The sequence below is a fragment of the Macaca fascicularis genome, chromosome 11 (assembly GCF_037993035.2).
Source record: "Macaca fascicularis isolate 582-1 chromosome 11, T2T-MFA8v1.1".
Classification (NCBI taxonomy): domain Eukaryota; kingdom Metazoa; phylum Chordata; class Mammalia; order Primates; family Cercopithecidae; genus Macaca; species Macaca fascicularis.
The window spans coordinates 58,511,783-58,535,005 of record NC_088385.1 but is presented as its reverse complement, the minus strand read 5'-3'; the positions used below and the strand labels follow the sequence as shown (position 1 = coordinate 58,535,005).

The following is a 23,223-nucleotide window of genomic DNA, read 5'->3' as shown; positions in this document are numbered from 1 at the left end:
AAGGCAAAAAGCTGTTAGTAGAATTCCTGACCCAACACAAGCCGAAACGTAGAATGCCACCATTCTGGCTGTACACAGACACTGTCTTTTCATTCTATTGGCTCACAACATCATATGCCAGAACAAGCAAGATACTGACTGGAAACCGATTATCCAAAACAGCAGAATACTTCTTCAGAAGACTCCTACACAACAGAGTGTGCAACAGAAGCCACGTGGGGGCAAATTGGACAGTGAGAACTCTTGGAAAAGGCTAACATTAGCTTGCTTTGGTAAATGTGTCTGAGTAGAAACAGTTAATACATTTACTATAGGCCAAGAAAAGACAGCTGGATTCAATGTAGAGAATGGTCAGTGACAAGAGGGAAAGCTGGATAATTAAGGAATTTTGAGAAGCTAGTGAAGAATTCTACTCTATGTCCAAAGGTACCTCTGAACCTCCTGTCACCTTTCACAATGCCCAGGAATCCTCTGAACAAATGAACAATGCCTGCCTATGTGCTATGTCCAGAAAAATCAGTCAAGCATATTGGGGTCAAAATCTTCCACCACTGGATGGCCAGATTATAAATAAAGTTAATTTGTTGGGCATGGTGGCTCACGCTTGTAATCTCAGCACTTTGGGAGGCCGAGGTGGGTGGATCATCTGAGGTCAGGAGTTCAAGACCAGCCTAGCCAACGTGGTGAAACCCCATATCTACCAAAAATACAAAAATTAGCTGGGCGTGGTGGCGCATGCTTGTAATCCTAGCTACTCAGGAGGCTGAAGCAGGAGAATCGCTTGAGCCCAGGAGGTGGAGGTTGTAGTGAGCTGAGATCTGGCCATTGCACTCCAGGCTAGGCGACAACAGTGAAACTCTGTCTCAAAAATATATATGTATAAATAAAATAAATAAATAAAGTTAATTCATATTCCCTAGTTTGTAGCTCAGGTTGAGAAATTTAAGTGGTTTGAAGCAATATGAGCTAATTCCCCTACAAAGTTAATATTGGAACAGGCCTCGCTAGCAGTAACAAGCAGTTCTCAACCCAGGGAAAGAACAACTGCCCTGTTCCCAGCGTCAGGCTTGGGTTCAGACAAAGTGTAGGAATAAAGTGGTGCTGTGTTGACTTTTCCTACTGCAACTGCAATCCTCATGATAATATCTATCTATTTATTTATTTATTAAGAGACAAGATCTTACTGTGCTGCCCAGGTTGGAATACAGTGGCTACTCACAGGTGTGGCCATAGCTCAATGCGGCCTCAAACTCCTGGGCTCAAGTGATCCTCTGCCTCAGCCTCCTGATTAGCTGGGACTATAGGTGTATACCACTGCACCCAGCCTACAGTGGTAGTTCTTGAAGATTCTTTAGAGCAACAGTAATCTGAGAGAGATTGGGGGATGCTAAGATTTATTTACTTGAGACCTGACTCACATCACAAAGTGCGACCAAAACTAAACTAGCTCTCAAAGATGGGTCAGTGGGACCCTGCGAGCATTTAGTGTTTTTTCACTTATGACCACTGTTAAACTTTATCTTTCCTAAGAAGCAATGTGGGAAAAGAAGAAATACAAAGGCAATAGAATTAATAACCAGAACAGTTTAAAAGAGACAATGAGTCAGGATATAGTCTTAAAACACTTTCTATCTCCCATCATTATGCAGCAGAAATTGCCACATTCACAAAGTACACGTTTAAAGAAAATGCTTTCACTAGAATGGGAAAAGGAAAGGCCTATCATTTTCCCGGCTTCCTGTCTGATCCCACTGGTTAGGAGTGAAAGTAACAGAAATGAAAGCTGAGAAATAAAATTGCCAAGAGAAAAATAACCAAGAAAGTACAATTCTAAAGAAGGTGGAATGAAATTAAATAAGTGCTAATGAGCAGCAGATAAGCAGTGCTTTGGGGGAGCCATTTAAATGACAGAAAAGGAACTGACAAGTGAGTTTCCCCCAACCAGTTCTATTAATACTCATACTATTAAATGCTGCTGTCTAAGAAAAACCTGAGAAACTCTTTCAAGATTCCCACCCTTTCTTTGGGCATGTCAGCCCTGTGGCACATGATCAAAGCATGCAGAGGACGAAGCTTCTGACAGAGTCACTTAGAGGTTCACTTAATGCGGGACTCAGACAAATACAAAGTGAAAACAAAGTTTTAAGACATATAAACTTTTAGGCAGGATATTTCAATGTCAAGGTGAACCTGACAAATTCCAGACTAAAGAAAATTTAGAAAAGGTCTCCTCTGTAACTGACCCTTTTAGCACAGAGCTTGTATACACTGTTCTCCAAGTTGATGCCTCTGAAGCAAAACGCAAAGCATAAATAGCAATGTACCCAAGTCAAGTTAGCAAGAAAAAAGGGTCAGAAGGTGGGTTTCATCTTTTCTGAGCTACAAGAAAGCTCTAAAGCAAAGCATTTCTTACAAAAAAGGGCAGAGCTAACTGATGCACTTCACTGTCCAATCTTCAGGAGTCCTAGCAGCCCTGACATACTCAGAATATCTACCGAAGACACAAAGAGAAAGGACAGTATCAGCCCAGGTTGGGGGTGGGTGAGTGCTCTAGGAAAGGAAAAGCTCTCATAAAGGAAGTTGACACATGGGGAGCTTTGTGAGACCTTGCAGGCTCCAGGTCAGTGGTCGCTCTCACTTCCATTCTATTTTTGGCACCCTTGGCAATAGCCTATAACCAAACTGGGAAGAGGAGAAGACAAAGAGAACAACAATTCCACTGAAGTGATCCACAAGAAAACTTGGTATACAAAACAATGGATTTTAATAAGGAGGAATCATGGGCCAGCTCTACCACACAAGAATCAAAATGACTTAGACTTCCAAGCAAGAGATGGCCCAGATCCACTGACTCATACACTGGTGCTCCTGCCTTGGAAGGAGACTGCATAGCAGGCAGGTAGGAATAGCACCAACAGCCCTCTATGGGAGAAAGCATAATCAGCAATTTCAGAATTTCCCATGGGATGAGAGAAAACTCCCCATGAGGGAAACTGCATTACCAGATTTCTCTTGCTAACTCTAAAAGGTAGAATCGGGAGCAAAAAGATTGAGATTGAGAGCCACACTTTTAATTCAAGAACCAAATATACCAGCTACTGACAGTGATCTATTATTGGCTTTACTATCCCTTAATGTTATTTTCCACCCCAGATAGCCTCCCAAAGCCAGCTCAATTGGGGGTGCTTCTAGAAATAGGAATCTGGGACTCTATTTCAAACTGTGAAGCTGATGTCTAAATCTTGATACAAACCCTTTCTATTGGCTTAGGTTTCTTCTTTATAATAATAACTGCTGCTACTACAATCATTTATGGAGCACTACTATGGGCCCAGCATGGTGTTAGATACTGCATATATTCCAGATATATATAAAGGATAAATAACGTAACATATTGAGGATATATATAAAGAATAAATAATGTGACACCAATCAAGAGTTATCTTGCAGAAATGCCATGGTCAAAAGTTAACAATATAGCAAAGACAGAGACAGAAGCTATGAGCTAGACTAGAGATAGCATCTGCTGCCCTAGTTAGTGAACAGAATACAGCTTTCCAATTTAATTCTGGGAGAGAAGTTTTGAGATCACAAGAACATAAAGAGACAGATGCCTTGCAGAGTACGCTGGGGGAAGTGAGCAGAAAACACAAGATCATATTTAAAAGGGGCCAGAGGAGGAGAGAGACCATAGGAAAAATGAAAGTAAAGATTTGGCACTCCAGTGCCTCAAAAAATAAGACAGGGCTTGCCTAAGGATTAGGCCACCATCAATGAGCTATCTGAGGCTGTCTGGAGAATGAGCTGGGCTTTCTGTTAAGCAGATTTAAAATGGCTAGGAACTAAATCTTGGTAGATTAGGGCTGTAGTTTTTTTTGCCAACAAGTATATACTCCAACTGACAACCAGCCTTTGGTTGATAGGGAGTCAGCTACCATTGCTAAAAATAAAGGAATTCATCTTTGGTAGGGCACTAATTTACAGGCCAACTCCATGGCACAAATTTGTAAGTGGTGAAGATGAATTTACCTTCTTTGAGGTTCTCAGTAAACCACATTCCAAGTCTGCCCTCTCCAGGATTCTATCTTTGTGCCTCCCTCTCTATCTGCTATTGAGATAAATGTTAAAAAGGGGAAAAAGAAATATTTCTGGGCCAGATACAGTGGCTCATGCCTGTAATCCCAGCACTGTGGGAGGCTGACGCAGGAAGACTGCTTGAGTCCAGGAGTTGGCAGCCAACCTGGGCAACACATAGGGCGACCCTATTGCCACACACAAAAAAATTTTTTTAATGAGCTGGGTGTGGTGGCAGGCACCTGTGGTCCCAACTACTTGGAAGGCTGAGAAGGAAGGATCACTTGGGCCCTGGAAGTGGAGGCTGCAGTGAGCCATCATCATACCACTCCAGCCTGGACAACAGAGTGAGACCCTGTCTCTAGAAAATAAATTTTAAAAAAGAGATATTTCTGAGTCAGCCACAAGGGGAAGAGCCATGTGATAGGATAGGATAAGAATAGGATGCCTCTGTTCTTTCTCCACATTCCTATTTCTACAAAACTGCTGTGGAAAGCCTGGTCTCTACGGAGTCTTCCTTGAAAACCCATAAACACAACTAAAGTCCAAAGAGCAACAACACAGTCTTCACCTCTGCCAAGTTACTGCCAGTATATCTTAGGCTCACAATACTAACTAAAATATCTTTCCTTTAAGATTTCAAGGCTGGTCTCTAGAAAGATAAGTATTATCCAGTACCCATGATTTAAATTAAATTAAGGAATCTTAACCTGGGGTCCATGGATGGGCTTCGGTGGGGGAGGGTCTGTGAACTTTCATCTGATTCTCAAAGGGATCTAAAACCTTCAAAAGGTTAAGAACCACTGGGCTAGCCCAACCAGAACCAAGAAGAAAAAGGCAAAAATTTTAAAGAGATTGTCAATCCACTCTCAACCCACCCACTGATTGCTTTTTCCCCTTAAACTTCTGTACTTTTCATTGCCCATACCTTTAGTTGTATCTTATCTTACCTTTGATTTTTTTTAACAGTGCCTGCATAAGCTTTCATTGGGATTTATGTTTGAGAATGAGCCCTGAATATGTACAGAAGATGTCTACTGGTTCTTATTCTAGTGAGACAGATAGCAGTAGAACATGATAGACAGTGATTATTTAAGTGCGGTTCACTAACTCCAAGTCTCTTAAATTTGTCTCTCATACTGGATTAGATAATTGGGGCGATCTCTTCTGTGATTAAAAAATTTCATTAATACAGTAATAGTAAATGTATAATTCTTTGAATAACGTCCCATCAGCAAACCATGCGATAGGAAGCCTAGAAATCACAAGCAATGAAATGACAGCAAATGTCAAAATTACTGTAATTCCATGGAGCCAGGAAGCAAATGATTTATATACAAAGAGACAGCTAGCTCTGTGACAGTTTTTTCAAATATGGTGAGATCCAAGTGATTCTTAAGCACGTGCTTTTTCAATAGCATGGATGGAATGGGGGTTGCATGCCTGGCAAGCACTCAGAGAAAACTGCCTGAGGACCCAACGGCCATTCCAGAGAATGTCTCCCAGGAAAAACATGCAGAATGCAAGGCCATTATCAACTGTACTGATGCTGCTTTAGAATGGTGGACAAAATGAATGGAGGAGAAAGAGGAGATGTGGTAAAGTCAGTCTTATGTACAAATTTTCTCACCTGGAATTACAGAGATAGTTTTCAAAGCTCGGAGAACCCTGAATGTTCTCAGCGCTGAGACATTGCCCAGGTCCACAAACTCTGTCACATATCTGTAGTAAGGGAGGTCACACACAGACACAAGTGACAAACACAGACACAAACACAAACACCAAAGGAAAAAACAAAACCACAACAAAACAAAAAGTACAATACGTCACGTCAGGGCCCTATCCCAACACCTAACACCAACCCCGGACCATCTTACCTGGGATTACCGAAATAGTTTTCAAAGCCCTCAGTACCCTGAAAGTGCGTAGAGCTGAAACATTGCCTAGGTTTACAAACTCTGTTATATACCTGCAGAATCAAACCAAAGTTAACTTGTAATGGTACCACTGGGCGAGGGTTTAAGAATTGGGGGAAGAAAGGGTCTTATACACAAGCTATGATTTCATTTTTTTCCTTGAAAAAGAAAAGTTTCAAAATACAAATATTTAAGGAACATTTGTTTTTAATTGGGCAAGAAGAATTCAAAAGTATATTGGAAAGAATTGATAGAACCAGGAGGTTCTTGGGATTTACTCCTTTAATCAGCATAGTAATGTGCTGATCCCAATCAGAACAGCTTTACTGTCAGCCCATTCACATTTTTTAGTAAAAAGGAAGGCCAGGAGGTATCAAAGACTTATATCCCCAGGTTTTGTGAACAATTTCTTAGGAGAGAGAGACAAATTTCTGCAGCACCCACAAAAACAAATCTATATTAAAGCAACTCCCTAGTTGACAATGGCAACATTGACTAAATGTCTGTATATATGACTTATTCAAGAGTTGTAATCATATGATGGTAGTCATGTCTATAAATGAAGTTTTGGCCTGTGACATACAAAAGCAGGGCTCAGGAAAATCCAAATCATGGGATCAGAGCAAATATTGTGTTAAGTGCTCATTTTAATTACAAGCTCTATGCCTAGCAAGGACACCTGAAAATTTTAAATGAACACCAATGTGTATCCATAATGCTAGAAAGTTAAGACATTGCCTTTTTTAACAGAAAGTCAGTTTCAGTGTCAAGTATTCAATGCATATCATTTATTCACATTTTACAGTTGAAATACATCTTTCCACCAGATGCTCAGATCAATACATATTCAAATGCACTCTTTCTTACACATCATGCATACACGCAAAACCTATACACCACCCCTGCTATACTCTCAAACCACAAAATGCTTTCCCAACCTGGAAATAAGAATAATAAATAGCCTGCTATAACTCATCTATCATCAGCTAAGTTTCCCAAATATACATTTTTATTGCTAAAACAACACAAATGAGCAAGAGCAGTAACATACCAATGTGGAGTTACACTGATCTTGAGCAATAGTTCGAAATTCTGGTTAGTAACTCTTCAGGAAGTGCCAGTTTGGATACCTTGGCTCATGTTTTGACTCTAAAATGTGCTCTGAAGTCTGCAACACCTGGCCAGCCTCATTAAATTACATACAGTAAGACATACCCAGGAAACTCATTTTCAGCTGAAAGTCTACAACTAAAAAATTTCAAGTCTTCACAGAGGCCTTGTAATGATAGGTGTGCAAACCTTGATCAACGTTACAAGGAGGAATAAAATATGAGACAGTATCAATGGGAAATCACTTCCTCCTTTCTCTCCCAGCTGTAAAGCCTCTGCTTGCCTTCTCCCACATAAACACATTATCATCGCCTGAACCACAAGAGGCCCTCACAGGCAAGAAGCATAAACATAAGCCCATAGGGCCTTACACTGTTATCCATTAATTCCTCATACAGCTGTGTCCACAAATGCACACTTACAAACAGACCCAGGAGTACAACTCTACACACAGAATCACACCCAGAACACCAATAAAGTAAGGGGAGAACTTACGCCATCATGATGACACTGAAATCTAACCAGTTCCATGGATCCCGTAAAAAGGTAAAGCCATCTATGCAGAAACCTCTTGCAATGATTTTCACTAGTGATTCAAATGTATAAATCCCTGTGAACGTGTACCTGTCAAAGAAATGAATAGCTTGAGGTAATTTCTGGACAGAAACTTTAAATGAACCTTTTAAGTTAGGACTTGTCTGAAGTGTCGCTTCAACTAAGAGAGACAAAACAGAAAGGGCACAGACAATGCAGCAGGAAGGAAGCGACGAGGAGAAAGAAATGCTTTGAATGAAACTTATTGAAATGCACAAACCAAGACTTTTGGAATGTTGTATTGGGTCCTGAATTGTATTCCAAGGAAGTAACTGTGCTGCTATCTAGTACATGATCATTTTGAAGCAAGTAAGGAGGCCCCAGAGCTGTTTTTAACTTTAGAGAAGTCAAAAAACAGGGAAACCTAAAATTGGAGAAAACAGCATCACCAGGAACTGAGGATACAAGATGGTGATGGGGATGCAGGGCAGTGGCACTGCCTGGCACAGGAAAGGGTGAAGGGCAGTAAATTCCAGAGCATACTCTGTCTTCCTAGAGTTGACTTTTAGGGAGGGCTATTTCCTAAATTCCACACGTACTTTCAGCCTTCTCTGTGAAATAAAGAGAGGCAATAACTAATTTTTTTTTCTCCTTTATGGGTAAACTGTGGCAAAGCAAGATTCAGTGACTAAAAATCTTTAAAACAAACAAGCACACAAATAAATGAGTTACTTACTCCACATTCTTCGACCAGTCAGGAGGGTTACTAAAAGTCATGAATACACAGTTGGTCAAAATAGTGCACATAATGATCATGCTAAATACTGTAGAGAAGAGTCAAGGGGCAATATCAAAATCTGGCCTGCCTTTTATTTTCTCAAAAAACACACACATTTCCATTGGGTATCAGATCTAAATCAATAACCTGAAAGGAGATGAAGCACAGAAGAGAAAAACACAAGGTGACAATGAAAACTGTGGTCACCACCATAAACACAGAATGCCACTGTGAACTGTGGATGGATGGGGCAGGAGGGATATTCTCCTTCTTTCAAAAAGGCTGTCATTGTTCTACTCCCTTTGGATGAAACACGCTCCCCTCTAACCACTTTTCAGCTCAACTATGAACTAAGCCTCTAAATACTTTTTGCACTTAGTACAATACCTTTGCATTTTCTCAACCAAAGTTGTCAGATAAGAAAATCAATTAAATCTATATAACTAGGTGTTCATTTATTGGTCAGTTAATTACCTTACATAGCTAGTTATTTGAAAATCTACTTGCAATGGTTCACTTTTTTTCCATAGTTGTTCTTCTTTTTTAAGAGACAAGGTCTCTCTATGTTGTCCGGGCTGGTCTTGCACCCCTGGGCTCAAGTGATCACTTGAGGATCCTACGTCCTCAGCCTTCTACAGTGCTAAGATTACAGGCCTGAGCCACCACACCCAGCATTCCCTAGTCCTTCTAAAGGGCTGAATTGTCTTTGGGGGCAAGGTATCAGCCCATACAGCCCATATGTGATGAATATGTCCAATGTGGGAAACCAACTGCAGCATGTTAGGTAAAGATTTCAAGGACATCTGCACCACCACACTTCTGAAGATTAGGTAGTAGAGCAAAATCCATTCTGAAAGTGTCCAGGAATGTTTATGGAGAGCAAACCATACTGCCATTTCAGTTCCATCCAGAATTTTTCTCAGGCCTTTCTGTTCTTGTCTCTGAGAAAAATTAAACCATTTTAGGTCAGCACAAGTTACTCAAACTCTACTTGTCACTTAACAGGCCTGGGAGCCATATCCCACTTGCCACTAATTCACTCTCTCTTGTTAATGGCATTCACTATCTTTATTCTACCAGTGGAGTTTTAAAAAGAGAAAACATTTCTTACAGCTGGATTTCTTTTTCTTCATTACAGCTGGATTTGTCTTCATGGTTTTTGGAACCAGAAGAGAAAAAACACTCCATCTTCTGATCCGACAGAAAGGAAGAAGTCCATTGTGAATTATTTATTTCCTTATAAACCTTTGGGTTTCAGAAGTGTGTTGCTTATAAACTACAGATTTCACAATCATGTTGCTAAATTCTTAAGAGTTAATAAAATGTGGCAAAAGCTTACTAAACCAATTCACCAAGGTGCCACGGCTGGTTCCTTCATCCTACTTGGAGGGCACAATAATCTTTGAAGCATGGGACTACATGCTGTTAAATACCAACCAGCCACGGAAGTTTCAAGTCACCATGCAACATCACTAAATCCATCAAATATTTTTTCATTCGCCACATGCACTCTCCTATGTTAATAAGGTGCAACTCAGGCCACTTGAATAAACTGGCATTTTTTTATTTAAGGCGAGTAAAAATACCAGAAAAAAATTCTATTTATCCTACAATCTGCATCTAAACCTCTATAACAAAGAGGTTATTTCATCTGAGAACTATCTCACTTTCTAAGCTCACTGCTCAAAAAATTTTTTAAAAATTCAAAGCTGGACAGGCACGGTGGCTCATGCCTGTAATCCCAGCACTTTGGAAGGCTGAGGCGGGCGGATCACGAGGTCAGGAGATCGAGACCATCCTGGCCAACACAGTGAAACCCCGTCTCTACTAAAAATACAAAAAAAGTAGCAGGGTGTGGTGGCGGGCACTGGTAGCCCCAGCTACTCGGGAGGCTAAGGCAGGAGAATGGTGTGAACCCAGGAGGTGGAGCCTGCAGTGAGCAGAGATCGTACCACTGCACTCCAGCCTGGGCAATAGAGTGAGACTCCGTCTCAAAAAAAAAAAAAAAAAAATTCAAAGCTGATTTCTAAAGCATTCATCCAACTATTTGTAACTCAAGAAGTACTTTTAAAACTCTCTAATATATTAAGCTGAATAGTTGGCCACAGAATGAAATCACTGAAGTCTGAGCAGTAAATAAAGTTAAGACTTCAACAAAGGTTATTTTAATTTGTCCGTACAATGATACCGACAAAATTTCAGACTCCCACAATATCATCCTAAGGAAAAAAAAAATAATTTTCTGAAGCTCAGCTTGGGATGTGGCAGGAGTTCACTCTTAAACCTCTGACTGATGGGCTAGTTAACTACACTATCAGTAAAAAACTTAACATATACTCCAGTTGTCAAATATTAGAAAGGTAAACAAGCAACCATGCAATTGCACTCACTCCACATTTGCAGAAAAGGATATGAATGTATCAAAATTTTAATAGCTATTCTTCTTATCAGGTTAAAAGGACTTAAAATGTACAAGGCAGGCGTGGCACTAAATCTGAAGAGAGTTTTCCCTCTGTTTAATACTACAAAGGTCTGTGGAGAAAGAAAAAGAGAGAAATTATTAAATCATGGGTATGAGTCACCACATGAAACAACGATTTCTAGGTAAGGAATACATAAACTCAAAAGTCTTTAATAATTTTTACTTCCCAACTTGGTTTTTAAACAAGCAACCTTAACATAATATATCTCCCTTTGCCCCACCTCCCTCCCTCTGCCCTGCCCAGATTATAATACAAATAGCTAGCACAATCTTGGCAGTTTTACAGAATAAACTTGTTTCTTTCAGAAACAGGCCATTTGAATCATACCTAAGCTTCTATGCCAGCTCTGTACACGATACTGAAGTTCATTAATTTAGGATTCATTCACTCAACAAATATTGATTGGATACCTACTATGTGCCAGACAATGTTCTAGGTGCTTGGGAACAGCCAGTGAACAAGATAGTCGTGGCCCAAAGAGTCTATATTCTAGTGGGAAAGACACACAATAAATAGAAACCGTAATGAATGAGTAAATCTTATAGGCTGTGCTACACAGAAGATGATGAGTGCTATGGGAAAAGGAGAAAGAACAGGGAGAGGAAGATCAAGAATGCTGGAGTTAGGGGATGGGTGAATGAAGAGGCAACAGTTTTAAAGGAGGTGGTCAGATTAAGCCTATTGAAAAGAGAGATTTCAGCAAAGACTGGAAGGAAGTGAGAAATGTTCTTCATTCAATCAATATTTACTTACCACTATTCAATCTGCTTTATCTGACTTTCGAGAGCCCCCAATATCAGCCTTGCCAAAATAATTAAATCATATTTCCCAGCACGAATTTTCCTATCTAGCCAAACTAGCTCATGTCTTCCGAACAGGTTCTCGTAATTCATAACGTTGGCCTTTGTTTATATGGCTCATTCTACCCAGAATGCCCCGTCTTCTGAACTCAATTGAATTAAAATATTTTTGAGCATCTATTCTGTGCCAAGCATTGTGCTAATTACCAGGACACAACACTGAATAAAACTGTACTTTTAGGGAAGACACATATGTGAGATAGTAATTATGATGCAGGGTAAGTACAAAGTTCAATAACAAAAATATGCATAATGTATGAGAGGCAGCAGGAGGGCGAGATTTTTTTCCCCCTTGGCTGGGAAATAAAAAAGAAAGTGAGCTGCGAAGTGCACAAAGGAAGGTAACTAGTATTTGGAAGAGACTTTAAAGGATAAACAAGAATGAAGAAAAATTGGGCAGATTTAGGGGGAAGGGATGGAAAGGTAAGGGAACAAAAATCACATGTCTGAAAGCATAGTAGCATGTAGCTGCGGTTTTTTTCAGAGAATTGACCAGTAATTCCGTGTTGATGGACAATAAAATAGGGAAGAGGGAGAGCAGGCCATGGAGACAGATGCAAGGGCCTACGAGACTGCAAGTTCCTAAGGAGACAGGCCAGTGGCAGACACACAGTCCTAACATCTCACCCTGTGAGTGAAAGAGCAAATGGCCAAATGCTAGTCATTTTAAGTAGTTTTTTATTTTTAAATTTTGGAGCAATGCATGATCATGATTTTTTTTTAAAAGAAAAAAGGAACATAAGACCAAGTTCCATCTCATTACCCAATGATAACCTTTGATACCAGTTTTTTTGTATATCCTTCTAGAAATTTTCTGTGTAAAAAAAAATTTTCTGTGTAAAAAAAAAAAAAAATGTCCTTAAGAAGTCTCTCTCTCACATGGGATTGTTCCATAAATACTCTTCTGTACCTTGCATTAAAAAATGAACCCCCACAAAGAAGAGCCCAGGACCAGATGGTTTTGCTGATGAATTCTACCAAATGTTTAAAGAATTAAACAAACTCTCCCATAAAATAGAAGAGAATAGAACATTTCTAAACTCATTCTAAAGGCCAGTATTACCTTGATACAAAACCAAAGACGTCATAAGAAAACTCTATACTAACATCCTTTATGAATATAGACACAGAGAGCCTTAACAAAAATGCCAGCAAACCAAATCCAATAGCATATAAAAAGTGGGATTTATCCCAGAAATGCGAAGATAGTTTAGCATTTGAAAATCAACCAATGCAATGCAACATATTAATAAAGGAGAAAAATCACATGATCATCTTGATAGATGCAGAAAAAATCATTTGACAAAATTCAACACCTTTCATAATAAAAGCACTCAACCAACTAGCAACAGAGGTCTTTCTTAACCCGATTTATGAAAAGTCATTTATGAAAAGCTCCCATCATTTTTTTTTTAACCTTCATCCCCTACAATTAGGCTTTTGTTCTTTGAGGGCAGGAACCAATCTTATGCTTCCCTACACAGTTCCAATACAATGATCAGCCTATGTACTCCCAATACACAGTTATTAGGGGATGCTTTTTTAAAGTTCTTTTCTTATCTTCTATTCTTTCCTTTCCTAATCTACCACAGTCATGTCATTCTCTTCCCAGTGGAAAAGTATTGAGCTAGATTCATTCTACAAATGCCCACTATACCAGCCCTAATGTTTGACATTGTACTGCAGTGAAATTCTTCCTGTACTGGAGCCTACTGGTTCTGGTGGGATATGCTGCAGAAAAAGCCTAATCCTAAAAGTAAGGGGAAGTAGGAGACATAGGGTTCACCTGAAACAAACACATCAAGGACTGAGCTATGGCTCTTCCATATCTTGACTTCTCAAAGAAACAAACAGCCCAGGGCTTCCCCCAAACCCCTTCTCTGAAGTACTTGTACCCCTCTGTGTTTCTATAGCAACTCCCTCTATGAAAATGGCCTTTTAAATAACCTCCTCATTCAACCTCATGAGGTTCCCATGAGGTATGGGTGAAGGAGGAATTATTATCCTCTATACATTTTACAAAAGCTCAGGAGAAGAACACCACCCATCAAAGGTCATGCAACAAAGAGCAGCATGTTATGCCAAGCTTCGAGGCTCTTAACAGCTTCTACTGTGCCAGATTGGGAGGCAATTTAGTGACAACATGGCAGAGAATGAAGCTGGTGTGGGGGATGAATTCTCTGGTGAATGAGAAATTTGAGTGCCCAGGGTGGATAGGGCAGCTAAGCAACAATGAAAGAAGCATTGGCCCATGCCCCAAGACCTAAAAACCACCAGGCCAGGCCTTTACAAAATCACCTACAAAACCTCTCATTAGGAGACAGGCAACAGGATTTTTATTTTTTTATTATTATTTTTTGAGACAGAGTTTTGCTTTCGTTGCCCAGGTTGGAGTGTAATGGCGCAATCTCAGCTCACTGCAACCTCCGCCTCCCGGGTTCAAGCAATTTTCCTGCTTCAGCCTCCTCAGTACTTGGGATTACAGGTGCCTGCCACCGTGCCCGGCTAATTTTTTTGTAATTTTAGTAGAGACAGTGTTTCACCATGTTGTCCAGGTTTGTCTTGAACTCCTGACCTTGGATGATCTGCCTGCCTCAGCCTCCCAAAGTGCTGGGATTACAGGCGTGAGCCACCATGCCCGGTAGGATTTTTTAAAGTAATGTACTCTATACTTTCCATTTCTCTTGTCTCTTGGTTTGGTCATGATGGAAATATAGGTCTAGAGGTAGCATGGAGGATATTTCCTATCACTAAATCAGTGCCGGCAGTGCTTGGCATACAGCAGGTGCTTAATAAATGTCTGTTGACTGGTTCATGAACAAATGCTTATGTTGTTTTAGGTGAGGGAAAGGAGAAGAAGAAAAACAAAAGGAAGCCATTAGGAAATGGAAACTGTTATACCTTGGTTGAAGAAAAACTAGGAGGTAGTAGGATTCTGAATTAGAACCAGTCATGAGCTGTCAAGTGGGAGACTGATGATTCCGCGAGAAACTAAGCATCTTTAGTGAATTCAAAAACTATGATTTTGTAAGCAGAAGGCTTTACTACGGACATTTGATGTGTGAAATAGAAATTTCCTAATTAATTTGGGTACTGAATGTTGCACTTAAAATGAAATTCATTCACCATCACCCCTTTCTAAATATTTACACCTTATATCTTCATCAAGTATAAAAACAGTTCTTCTATTAACAAAAATAAACATCTAGCACACTAAACTGAAATGAAGATAAATCTCCCATACTTTAGTAGGAAATTGTATTACAATAAAACATGTTTTATTATTGAAGTAATTAGATTTACAGATATTTTGCATGCAGTTTTTCACAAATGGATCTTATCTGAAAAGTAAGATAGTCCGCCTGTAATCCCAGAACTTTGGGGGGTCGAGGTGAGTGGATCATGAGGCCAGGAGTTCAAGACCAGCCTGACCAATATGGTGAAACCCCATCTCTACTAAAAATACAAAAATTAGCCGAATGTGGTGGCGTGCGCCTGTAGTCCTGGCTACCCTGAAGGCTGAGCCAGGAGAATTGCTTGAACCCAGGAGGCGGATGTTGCAGTGAGCCAAGATCGCACTCCTACCCTCCAGCCTGGGCAAAAGAGCGAGACTCCATCTCAAAAAAAAAAAAAAAAAAAAAAAGACAAGCAAGATAGTCTTTGGACAAACACAAGTACTCAAAGCTTAGGAATTTCCCTTTTAATACTGGGGCTTGCAGTGGTTACACGAGAAAGAGATAAGTAATATACCTGGCACCAGCAAGCTTTTTCTGAAAGGGGGCAGGCAGTCAACGCTGCAGGCTTTGTAGGCTGTACAGTATCTGTTAAAACAACTTACCCGTGTAACTGTGGTGTAAAAGTAGCCATAGACGACATGCAACCCAACAAGAGTGGCTGTGTTTCAGTAAAACTTTATGGGCACAGATATTTAAATTTCATATCATTTTCACACATCCAACCATTTAAGAATGTAAACTACTCTTAGCTTGTGGGCCATACAAAAACAGACGGCAAAGCTGATCTGCCCCAGGGGATACACTAATACTAGTTCCTAACTAAGGCCAGACTGTCTGCATAAGAATCATCTGACTAGCTTTCTATTTTGTCTTATTTTTTATTTTTATTTTTTGTAGAGACAGGGTCTTGTTATGTTGTCCAGGCTGGTCTCAAACTCCTGGCCTCATGCAATCCTCCTGCATTGACCTCCCAAAGTGCTGGGATTATGATTACAGCTGTGAGTCACTGCACCTGAGCTGAGTAGCTGTTTTTTGTTTGTTTGTTTGTTTGTTTTTTGAGATGGAGTCTGCTCTGCCGCCTAGGCTGGATAGGCTGGGGTGCACTGGCGTGATCTCTGCTCACTGCAAACTCTGCCTCGCGAGTTCATGCCATTGTCCTGCCTTAGTCTCCCAGGTAGCTGGGACTACAGACGGCCGCCACCACGACTGGCTAATTTTTGTATTTTTTAGTAGAGACAGGGTTTCACCGTGTTACCCAGGATGGTCTCAATCTCCTGACCTCGTGATCCACCTGCCTCAGCCTCCCAAAGTGCTGGGATTACAGGTGTGAGCCACTGTGCTCGGCCTGGGCTGAGTAGCTTTTTAAAAAACAGAGAGTCATAAATCCCTGTTCCAGGGGTTCTATTAAATAAGTGTGCAGAGGAATCCAGGAATCTGTGCTCACCAGATTTGTGGAACCCCTAGGTGATCTCTCAGGTCATGTGCTAAAACATTTGTGTTCTCCTTCTTCACCTGCCTCTACCTAACTATATGGCCTGGGTGGGCCACTGCATGTCTCTAGATCTCACTTTCCTCATCTATAAAATAAGTGAGAGGGCTGCCTGATGGGCACGCACAGGTCCTTTCCAGCACCGATATCTGTAATTCTATGATTTAGAAAATTCACAGAGCATCCAGGATTAAGTGCAACAAAGCAGCAAACCATAAATTTGAGGGGAGAGCCTATTATTAATTATTTCACATTTTATCCTTGTAGAACTCTCTTGAATTAGTTATTCTGCTTCCTTATGTTGAAGTCTGTCAAGTCCAGGGTCAACAGTGCTTGATAGTACCATACTTATGTCAGCAGGGGGGAGCATAGAGCAGCCCCAAGGCAGAACTGCATCACACGATGCTTTTCCCTGCACTATCTCCCCTACTTTTATCCCCTGTTCTCAGGAGAACAGTGAACATGGGAGAATGGAAAGGAATGACTGGTGATGGGTTGACTTTGAAATATATATATACACACATATATACACACACACACACATATACACATATATACATATACACATGTATATATGTATGTTTCACATGGCTGATTAAACCTTTGTAATCATTGTTAAACTGCTGGTGGGAATCCAGAAAAGGACATTTGTCATCTCTTGTTCAACACTATGCTCCAACACTAGATCCTTCAAAGCCCAGATGTAGTGGAAAGTACAGCAAGCTTTGGATTTTTACAATGCTTCTTAAACAACAACCACTTGGTGCCCATGAAGTCCAATAATATTTTACCTAATCTGTCTTAAATTAGATCTTTGTGAAGTAAATGAGTTAAAAGGGAAATTGAAATTGGATTGCGGTTACTGCCCAAGGGGAAATATCGGTTTACAACAACAGCCACTGAATGTGTTTCAGCACAAGGCCCATTAAGAGCGGTAGAACAGTTCTTAACAAGTTATGGCATGGAGTATTAATAAATGTGTCATGCTGGCATAAAATGAGCCTTCTGAAAAGCACAGGCTTTTCATTTCTAATTAGCAATGTGGGGCTTGGAGCACACAATGTAGGAGCATTGCCATTGTTAACTCAGGGTAAGATATCTTCTCTTTGGGGCCTGCTATTAGGGGAAGGAACATTGTGCATGGCCAGGTAGAGCACATTTACATACATACCAAACAGCATACTGCACATGCAAAACAATAAACACACACAGTCATCACAGTACTGCAGTACAGCTAGTTTATTAGCATGTCTCCACCCCTACCCACTGAAATAATTTTTTTAGCCACACAAGAAGTATAAATTAAAAAAAAAAAAAATAGGATGGGCTCACATCTGTAATCCTGTAATCCCAGCACTCTTGGAGGCCAAGATGGGAAGATCGCTTGAGCCCAGGAGTTCGAGATCAGCCTGGGCAACATGGCAAAACTCTATCCCTACAAAAAAATTTAAAAATTTTGCTGGGAGTGGTAGCATGTGCCTGTAGACCCAGCTTACTTAGGAAGCTGAAGTGGGAAGGTCGTTTGAGCCTAGGAGGTTGAGGCTGCAGTGAGCTGTGATCACGCCTCTGCTCTCCAGCCTGGAAAACAGAGCAGGACCCTGTTTCAATAAAATAAAATAAAACAATAAAGGATGCATACATATGAAAAGACTTTATATAGAAGAGTACTCAATGCAGGGGTGGAGCATATCATAAAAGAGAACGCTTCTTCAAGAAATATTTATAATCCAGCTCCTGGTTTGCTGGGAAATACATGGCCCAGGAGAGCAGCTCTTCACTCAACCAATTCTCCCCATCCTGAGAGGTCAACATCTCCATTAGGGCAAAGGTAACCTGCAGGCCATCTGATGAGCTTCATAATGAACACCTAGGGGCTCAGAGATTGAGCTAAATCAACAAGAGGGCAGCTGGGAACCTTTGAGTCTATCTGACTATAACTATTATTGGCAATGACTATGACTGTCCCTAGATCTTAACTGTTTTGATCTCTGGAACTAACTGGTCCTCTCATTTTTAGCCAACTTCTCTGGCCTTAAATTCTTGTCTGCCTAAACAAAATATATGTACTTAATTCCCCCAGACCTATGCACCTCTTCTGAACTAGGCAACTGGCCAGTTGTTCATTAATCAACAGCAATTTGGCATTCATTTATGAGTATGCATACAGCCAATATAGCAAGCAACAAATAAGTGTCTTTTCAAAATTTCCCTGTTTTAATAAGGGAAAATATAATGCAGAATCTAAACAGATTCTATATCAGGCTAGGAAGCTGTTCAGAAACAAATGACCTGTTATGTAAAAATGACTACGCCATGCTGAAAAGAATCCTGATTTATGCTAATCTGCCTAGTGAATTCCTCCAGTAAAATTACAATATAGGTTATATTATATGGCCCTAGTGTGTCCCAGGAAAGGCTCCAGCAAAGGCATAACTGGAATGCATTTCCAGAGTACCCGTGTCGTGGTGCTATCCAGCTCCCCTTAGAAATGCTAAACCAAACCAGGACAGAAGGACACCAGCAAAATTTTTCCCTAGGCATGTACTCCTGTTTGAGCTGCATGACTATTTAGAATCATCATTTTCCATGCCTCTATTCCACTATACTGAGAACTGAGCAAAAGAGACCTCTAAATCCCATATTTAAAAAATTCCTTCTTAGTGACTGATAATTTTACCTATGAGTCTATTTGAAGAAATAATAACATTCAACATTTATTAAGCATTTACTGAGTGGCAGGCAGTCACCCTACTAAGATACTTTATATAATAATTGTCTCACAACTACTCTATGAGGTAAGTAGTATTTTACAGATGATAAAATTGAGGCAGGAGGTTAAGTAACTTGCCCACAACACAGCTATTACGTGGTGAAATTTAGCATTAAACTGAGGCAATCTAACTACAAAGCCTATATTCTTAATTATCATGGCATACTACAGTTTTAAAAAGCTTCAAAACTATTACTCAAATCTAACTATTCGTTTCACAAACAAAAAACCACGCACAGAATGCTCTGCCTAAAGTCACAGCACTAGTGAGCAGGAGGAGGGCGGGGGAGTTGCCAGGGCTAGACCTCCTGGCTTGCTTCTAGTTCTAAACTCTTCACCGCACCAGGTCATCTGGTCCAACCCTCAGATCAATGAACGAATCTCCTCTACTTAATAGCTTTAACTGTTGCAAAAAGGAACCCCCTGCACGTGCTTCAGAGGTCACAGCAGCTGTTTATGGTCTTTTCTCCAAGTTCAGTTTGATGAAGATAATGCTAGCACCAAATCCGCCTGTGGCTTTACAGTTTTCCAGGTGCTTCTGCATACACTTCTTCATTTGCTTTGACCTTGTAACCCCATGCTCTCCAACCCACATTTGGAGTAGCTGCCACCCTTCCTGCTCATGTCACAGGAATCTGGTCACAGGAAGCCATACCTGGCAGAACAGCAGCACTGTGCACCTGCTTCAATGCTGAGCCAGCACAAGCCTGCTCCCCAGGGCAGGGCAGGTCTGATCCTCCTCCATGGCCATTCTTCCTTGTTGTCCTTCAATATAAATTTGACTTTGATCGCCTTCTCCTTGAACCTCTTAAGGTGCACAGACTACAGTTGCTCTAAGCAAGAGCAAAATGCAGGCTTATTATGTAAAGCATGTTAACCCCTCTATTTACTGAATTCATATTCTAGAATCTATTCTCACTCTCCTCTCTCTTAGAAAGCAAGAAAGCAGAGTGGTTTACAGGCTTTGAGGTCAGAAAGACCTGGATTCAATACCCAGCTCTGTTGCTCATTAGCTGTCATGATCTTACGCAACTCATGTCAAGGTTGCTAAGGCTCAGTTTTCTTATTGATAAAGTGGGTGCCATCAATCACTATTCCAATTTTATCAGGTTGTTATCAAGATTAAATGAAGGGTCATAAGGAGTCCTCAACACAGTGGCTGGTACAGAACAGGCTCTCGTTAAATGTGGTTATGATGCTGCCGCTGCTATCACACAATACTGCCACTCCTTCAGCTCTTTGGCTCCAAACATGGGGTGGCCTTTAGAAGACAAGAAGGGGCTGGCCAGGCGCGGTGGCTCACACCTGTAATCCCATCATTTTGGGAGACTGAGGCGGGTGGATCACCTGAGGTCAGGAGTTCCAGACCAGCCTGGCCAACATGGCAAAACCCTGTCTACTAAAAATACAAAAAAATTAGCCAGGCGTAGTGGTGTGTGCCTGTAATCCCAGCTACTAGGGAGGCTGAGGCAGGAGAAGCGCTTGAACCTGGGAGGTGGAGGTTGCAGTGAGCCGAGATTGTGCCACTGCACTCCAGCCTGGGCGACAGAGCAAGACTCTCTCAAAAAAAAAAAAAAAAAAAAAAAAGAAGAGGAAGAAGACAAGAAGGGGCTAATATTTCTGTTAATTTGGACCCACACACTTGGCACAAGCCAGTAGGACACTTGTGCACAAGAATCCAGACCAAGGCTGCACTAGCTCCAAATGGGTCCCAAAGGTTATTTCCAACCTGGGAACTCTGGAAGTGAGAGAAAACAAAACCCCTCAGGATGCACTCATTGGCTCCAACTGCCTCTAGGCTTTATCTCCTGTCTTACCAAACCACACTCTATGCTTCAGTCACAACTACACTCACTATTTTAAACAAACCTGTGTCGTGTCTCTCAGCCTTTATATGCACTATTCCTCATACCTGAACTACTCTCTCATCTCTTCTCTGACAGGTACATTTTTTTTTTAACCATACTTTAATACTTAAAGGTCCAGGTCAAAGATCACATCCTCTATGAAGACAGCCCCATTCAACTCTCTTCAATAGAATTGTCCTTCCCCCATGTGTGTCCCTATAACACTTGTACTTACTTCTATTAGAGCAGTTAACACAGAATATTGTTACTGAGGTTTACATACCAGTATCTCTCACTGGACCCTGAGATCTGTGAAGGGGAGGGGTTTTCTTCCATCTACTATGATTTTCTCAGCTTAGCAAGCAGAGTACATAATGCGATGCCTATCTGGCACAAGGTAGATAGTTTATACATGTTTGTTGAATGTATGAATCACTTCATAAAGAAATACTACAGCTAAAATCACCTAACCTTTAACTATATCCAGCTTTCTTCTGGGTGCCCAGCTGAAACTATATGGTTATTTTTCTACCCCTTAGCTCATCTACCCATAAAAATTCACTAATTTTAGTTTGAAAAGTCTTCTCTCCTTTTCTATGTCTCAGATACCATGCTGAAGATACGGTATGAAACAAATGAACTAAACACAACAACATAGAGTTGTTCCTCAGTATCCATGGGGGATTGGCTCCAGGACTCCCAGGGATACCAAAATCCACAGATACTCAATCCCTGATATAAGATGATGTTGTATTTGCACATAATCTATGCACATCCTCCAGTAAATTTTAAATCATCTCTAGATTACTTATAATACTTAATACAATGTAAATGCTTTATAAATAGTTAAACTATATTGTTTGGGGAATAATTACAAGAAAAAAAAGTCTGTATATGTTCTGTACAGATGTGTTTTTCCCCATATATTTTCAGTTGGTTGAATTCTTAAATGTGGAACCCATGGGTATGGAGGGCTGACTATACTGACTTCATATTGAGGCAATGCAAAATGATAGAAAATTCTCTAAAAATGATAGCAAACAAAACCAAAAAATCATTCTGCAATATGCCCTATATAGACAGCAGGGCATGGAAGACAGACCACAAAGGTGAAATTCACAGATCCCTGGAACAGAAACCTGACTCTACCACATACTAGTTGAGGGAACTTGAGGAAGTAAGTTAATGTTTCTGGAGCCACAATTGTTTCACACTTGTGAAAACGTGCATCATTATACTGAGATATCCCTGGTATTGACAATCCTCAGGGACTGAAGAAAATTGGGGAGTCAAAAATGGTATCTAGAATTTTGATGGTGCCATCAACCAGGAAAGTAGATAAAAGAAGATAAGCAGGTTTGAGGGGAAGAAAATGAGTTCAATTCTGAATATACTAAGCAACCTGTGGCAAATCCAGACACAGATGACTGGCAAGGTGTTGAATGTTTAAGGAACATTCTAGGCTAGGCTAGAGTCAGGAGTCCTCAAACTGAGGCTGGATGAGATCATCCAGGGAGAATGTGCCAACTGAGAGGAACATGGGCCAAGAACTGAATCTGGGGGAATATAAACATTTTAGGGAAAGGTTGATAAAATGAAAGAGAAGGAAACATTTGAGATAAAAGGAAAATTAGGCCAAGGAAGTAAAGAGATATAAGAGTCAGGGAATAACAAATGGTGTCAAACACTGCAGAGAGGTTTAGTGAGTTAAGAACTTAAAAAAAAAACTTAGACTTGGCAATTTGAGATGTTATTGGGAAGATCTTATAATATCATGAAAGGGGTGAGGATGCAGTCAGGCTTCAAGGATGGAGGAGTAGGTAGGATATGTGTATGTGGTGAGTAAAGGCTCCTCTTTATGATTTTCAGTGGCATGGGAAGTGAGTAGACTAGTTGGGGACAGGAGGTCAAGTGAGGATTCATTAGGATGGGAGAGGCTTTGAGTGTGTTTACAGACGATGGGAAAGGAACCTACATGAGAGGAAAGACGGAAAATACAGAAAAGAGAGAGGATAACCAAAGGAGTGAAATTCCAGAGGAGGTAGAAAGGCACAGGGTCAAAGACAGGGGTGAGGGATTGGTCTTGAACAGTAGATGGGGCACCCTATCCTCTGAAATCAGAGGAA

The 23,223-nt window shown here is 40.6% G+C and overlaps 1 protein-coding gene across 15 annotated transcripts in view; it reads right to left on the bottom strand.

Moving 5' to 3' along the window:
* Positions 1 to 23,223, bottom strand: part of SCN8A (sodium voltage-gated channel alpha subunit 8) — a 211,021-nt gene that overhangs the window by 110,658 nt on the left and 77,140 nt on the right. For 10 of the 15 annotated variants that reach the window (XR_012420258.1, XM_065524218.2, XM_065524216.2 and 7 more), the window contains 4 exons: positions 10,827 to 10,944; positions 8,371 to 8,461; positions 7,596 to 7,724; positions 5,705 to 5,796 (listed from right to left, as the gene is read on the bottom strand). The exons of 2 other annotated variants lie outside the window; for them this stretch is intronic. Coding sequence is in view for 12 of the 13 variants with exons in the window: in XM_065524218.2 (XP_065380290.1) it covers positions 5,705 to 5,796; positions 7,596 to 7,724; positions 8,371 to 8,461; positions 10,827 to 10,944 (430 nt within the window). In the remaining variant the exon portion in view is untranslated. Of the gene's footprint in view, positions 1 to 5,704; positions 5,797 to 5,951; positions 6,044 to 7,595; positions 7,725 to 8,370; positions 8,462 to 10,826; positions 10,945 to 23,223 lie in introns of all 15 variants that reach the window. 3 more of the 15 variants (XM_065524215.2, XM_065524220.2, XM_065524223.2) reach the window with 1 other exon arrangement.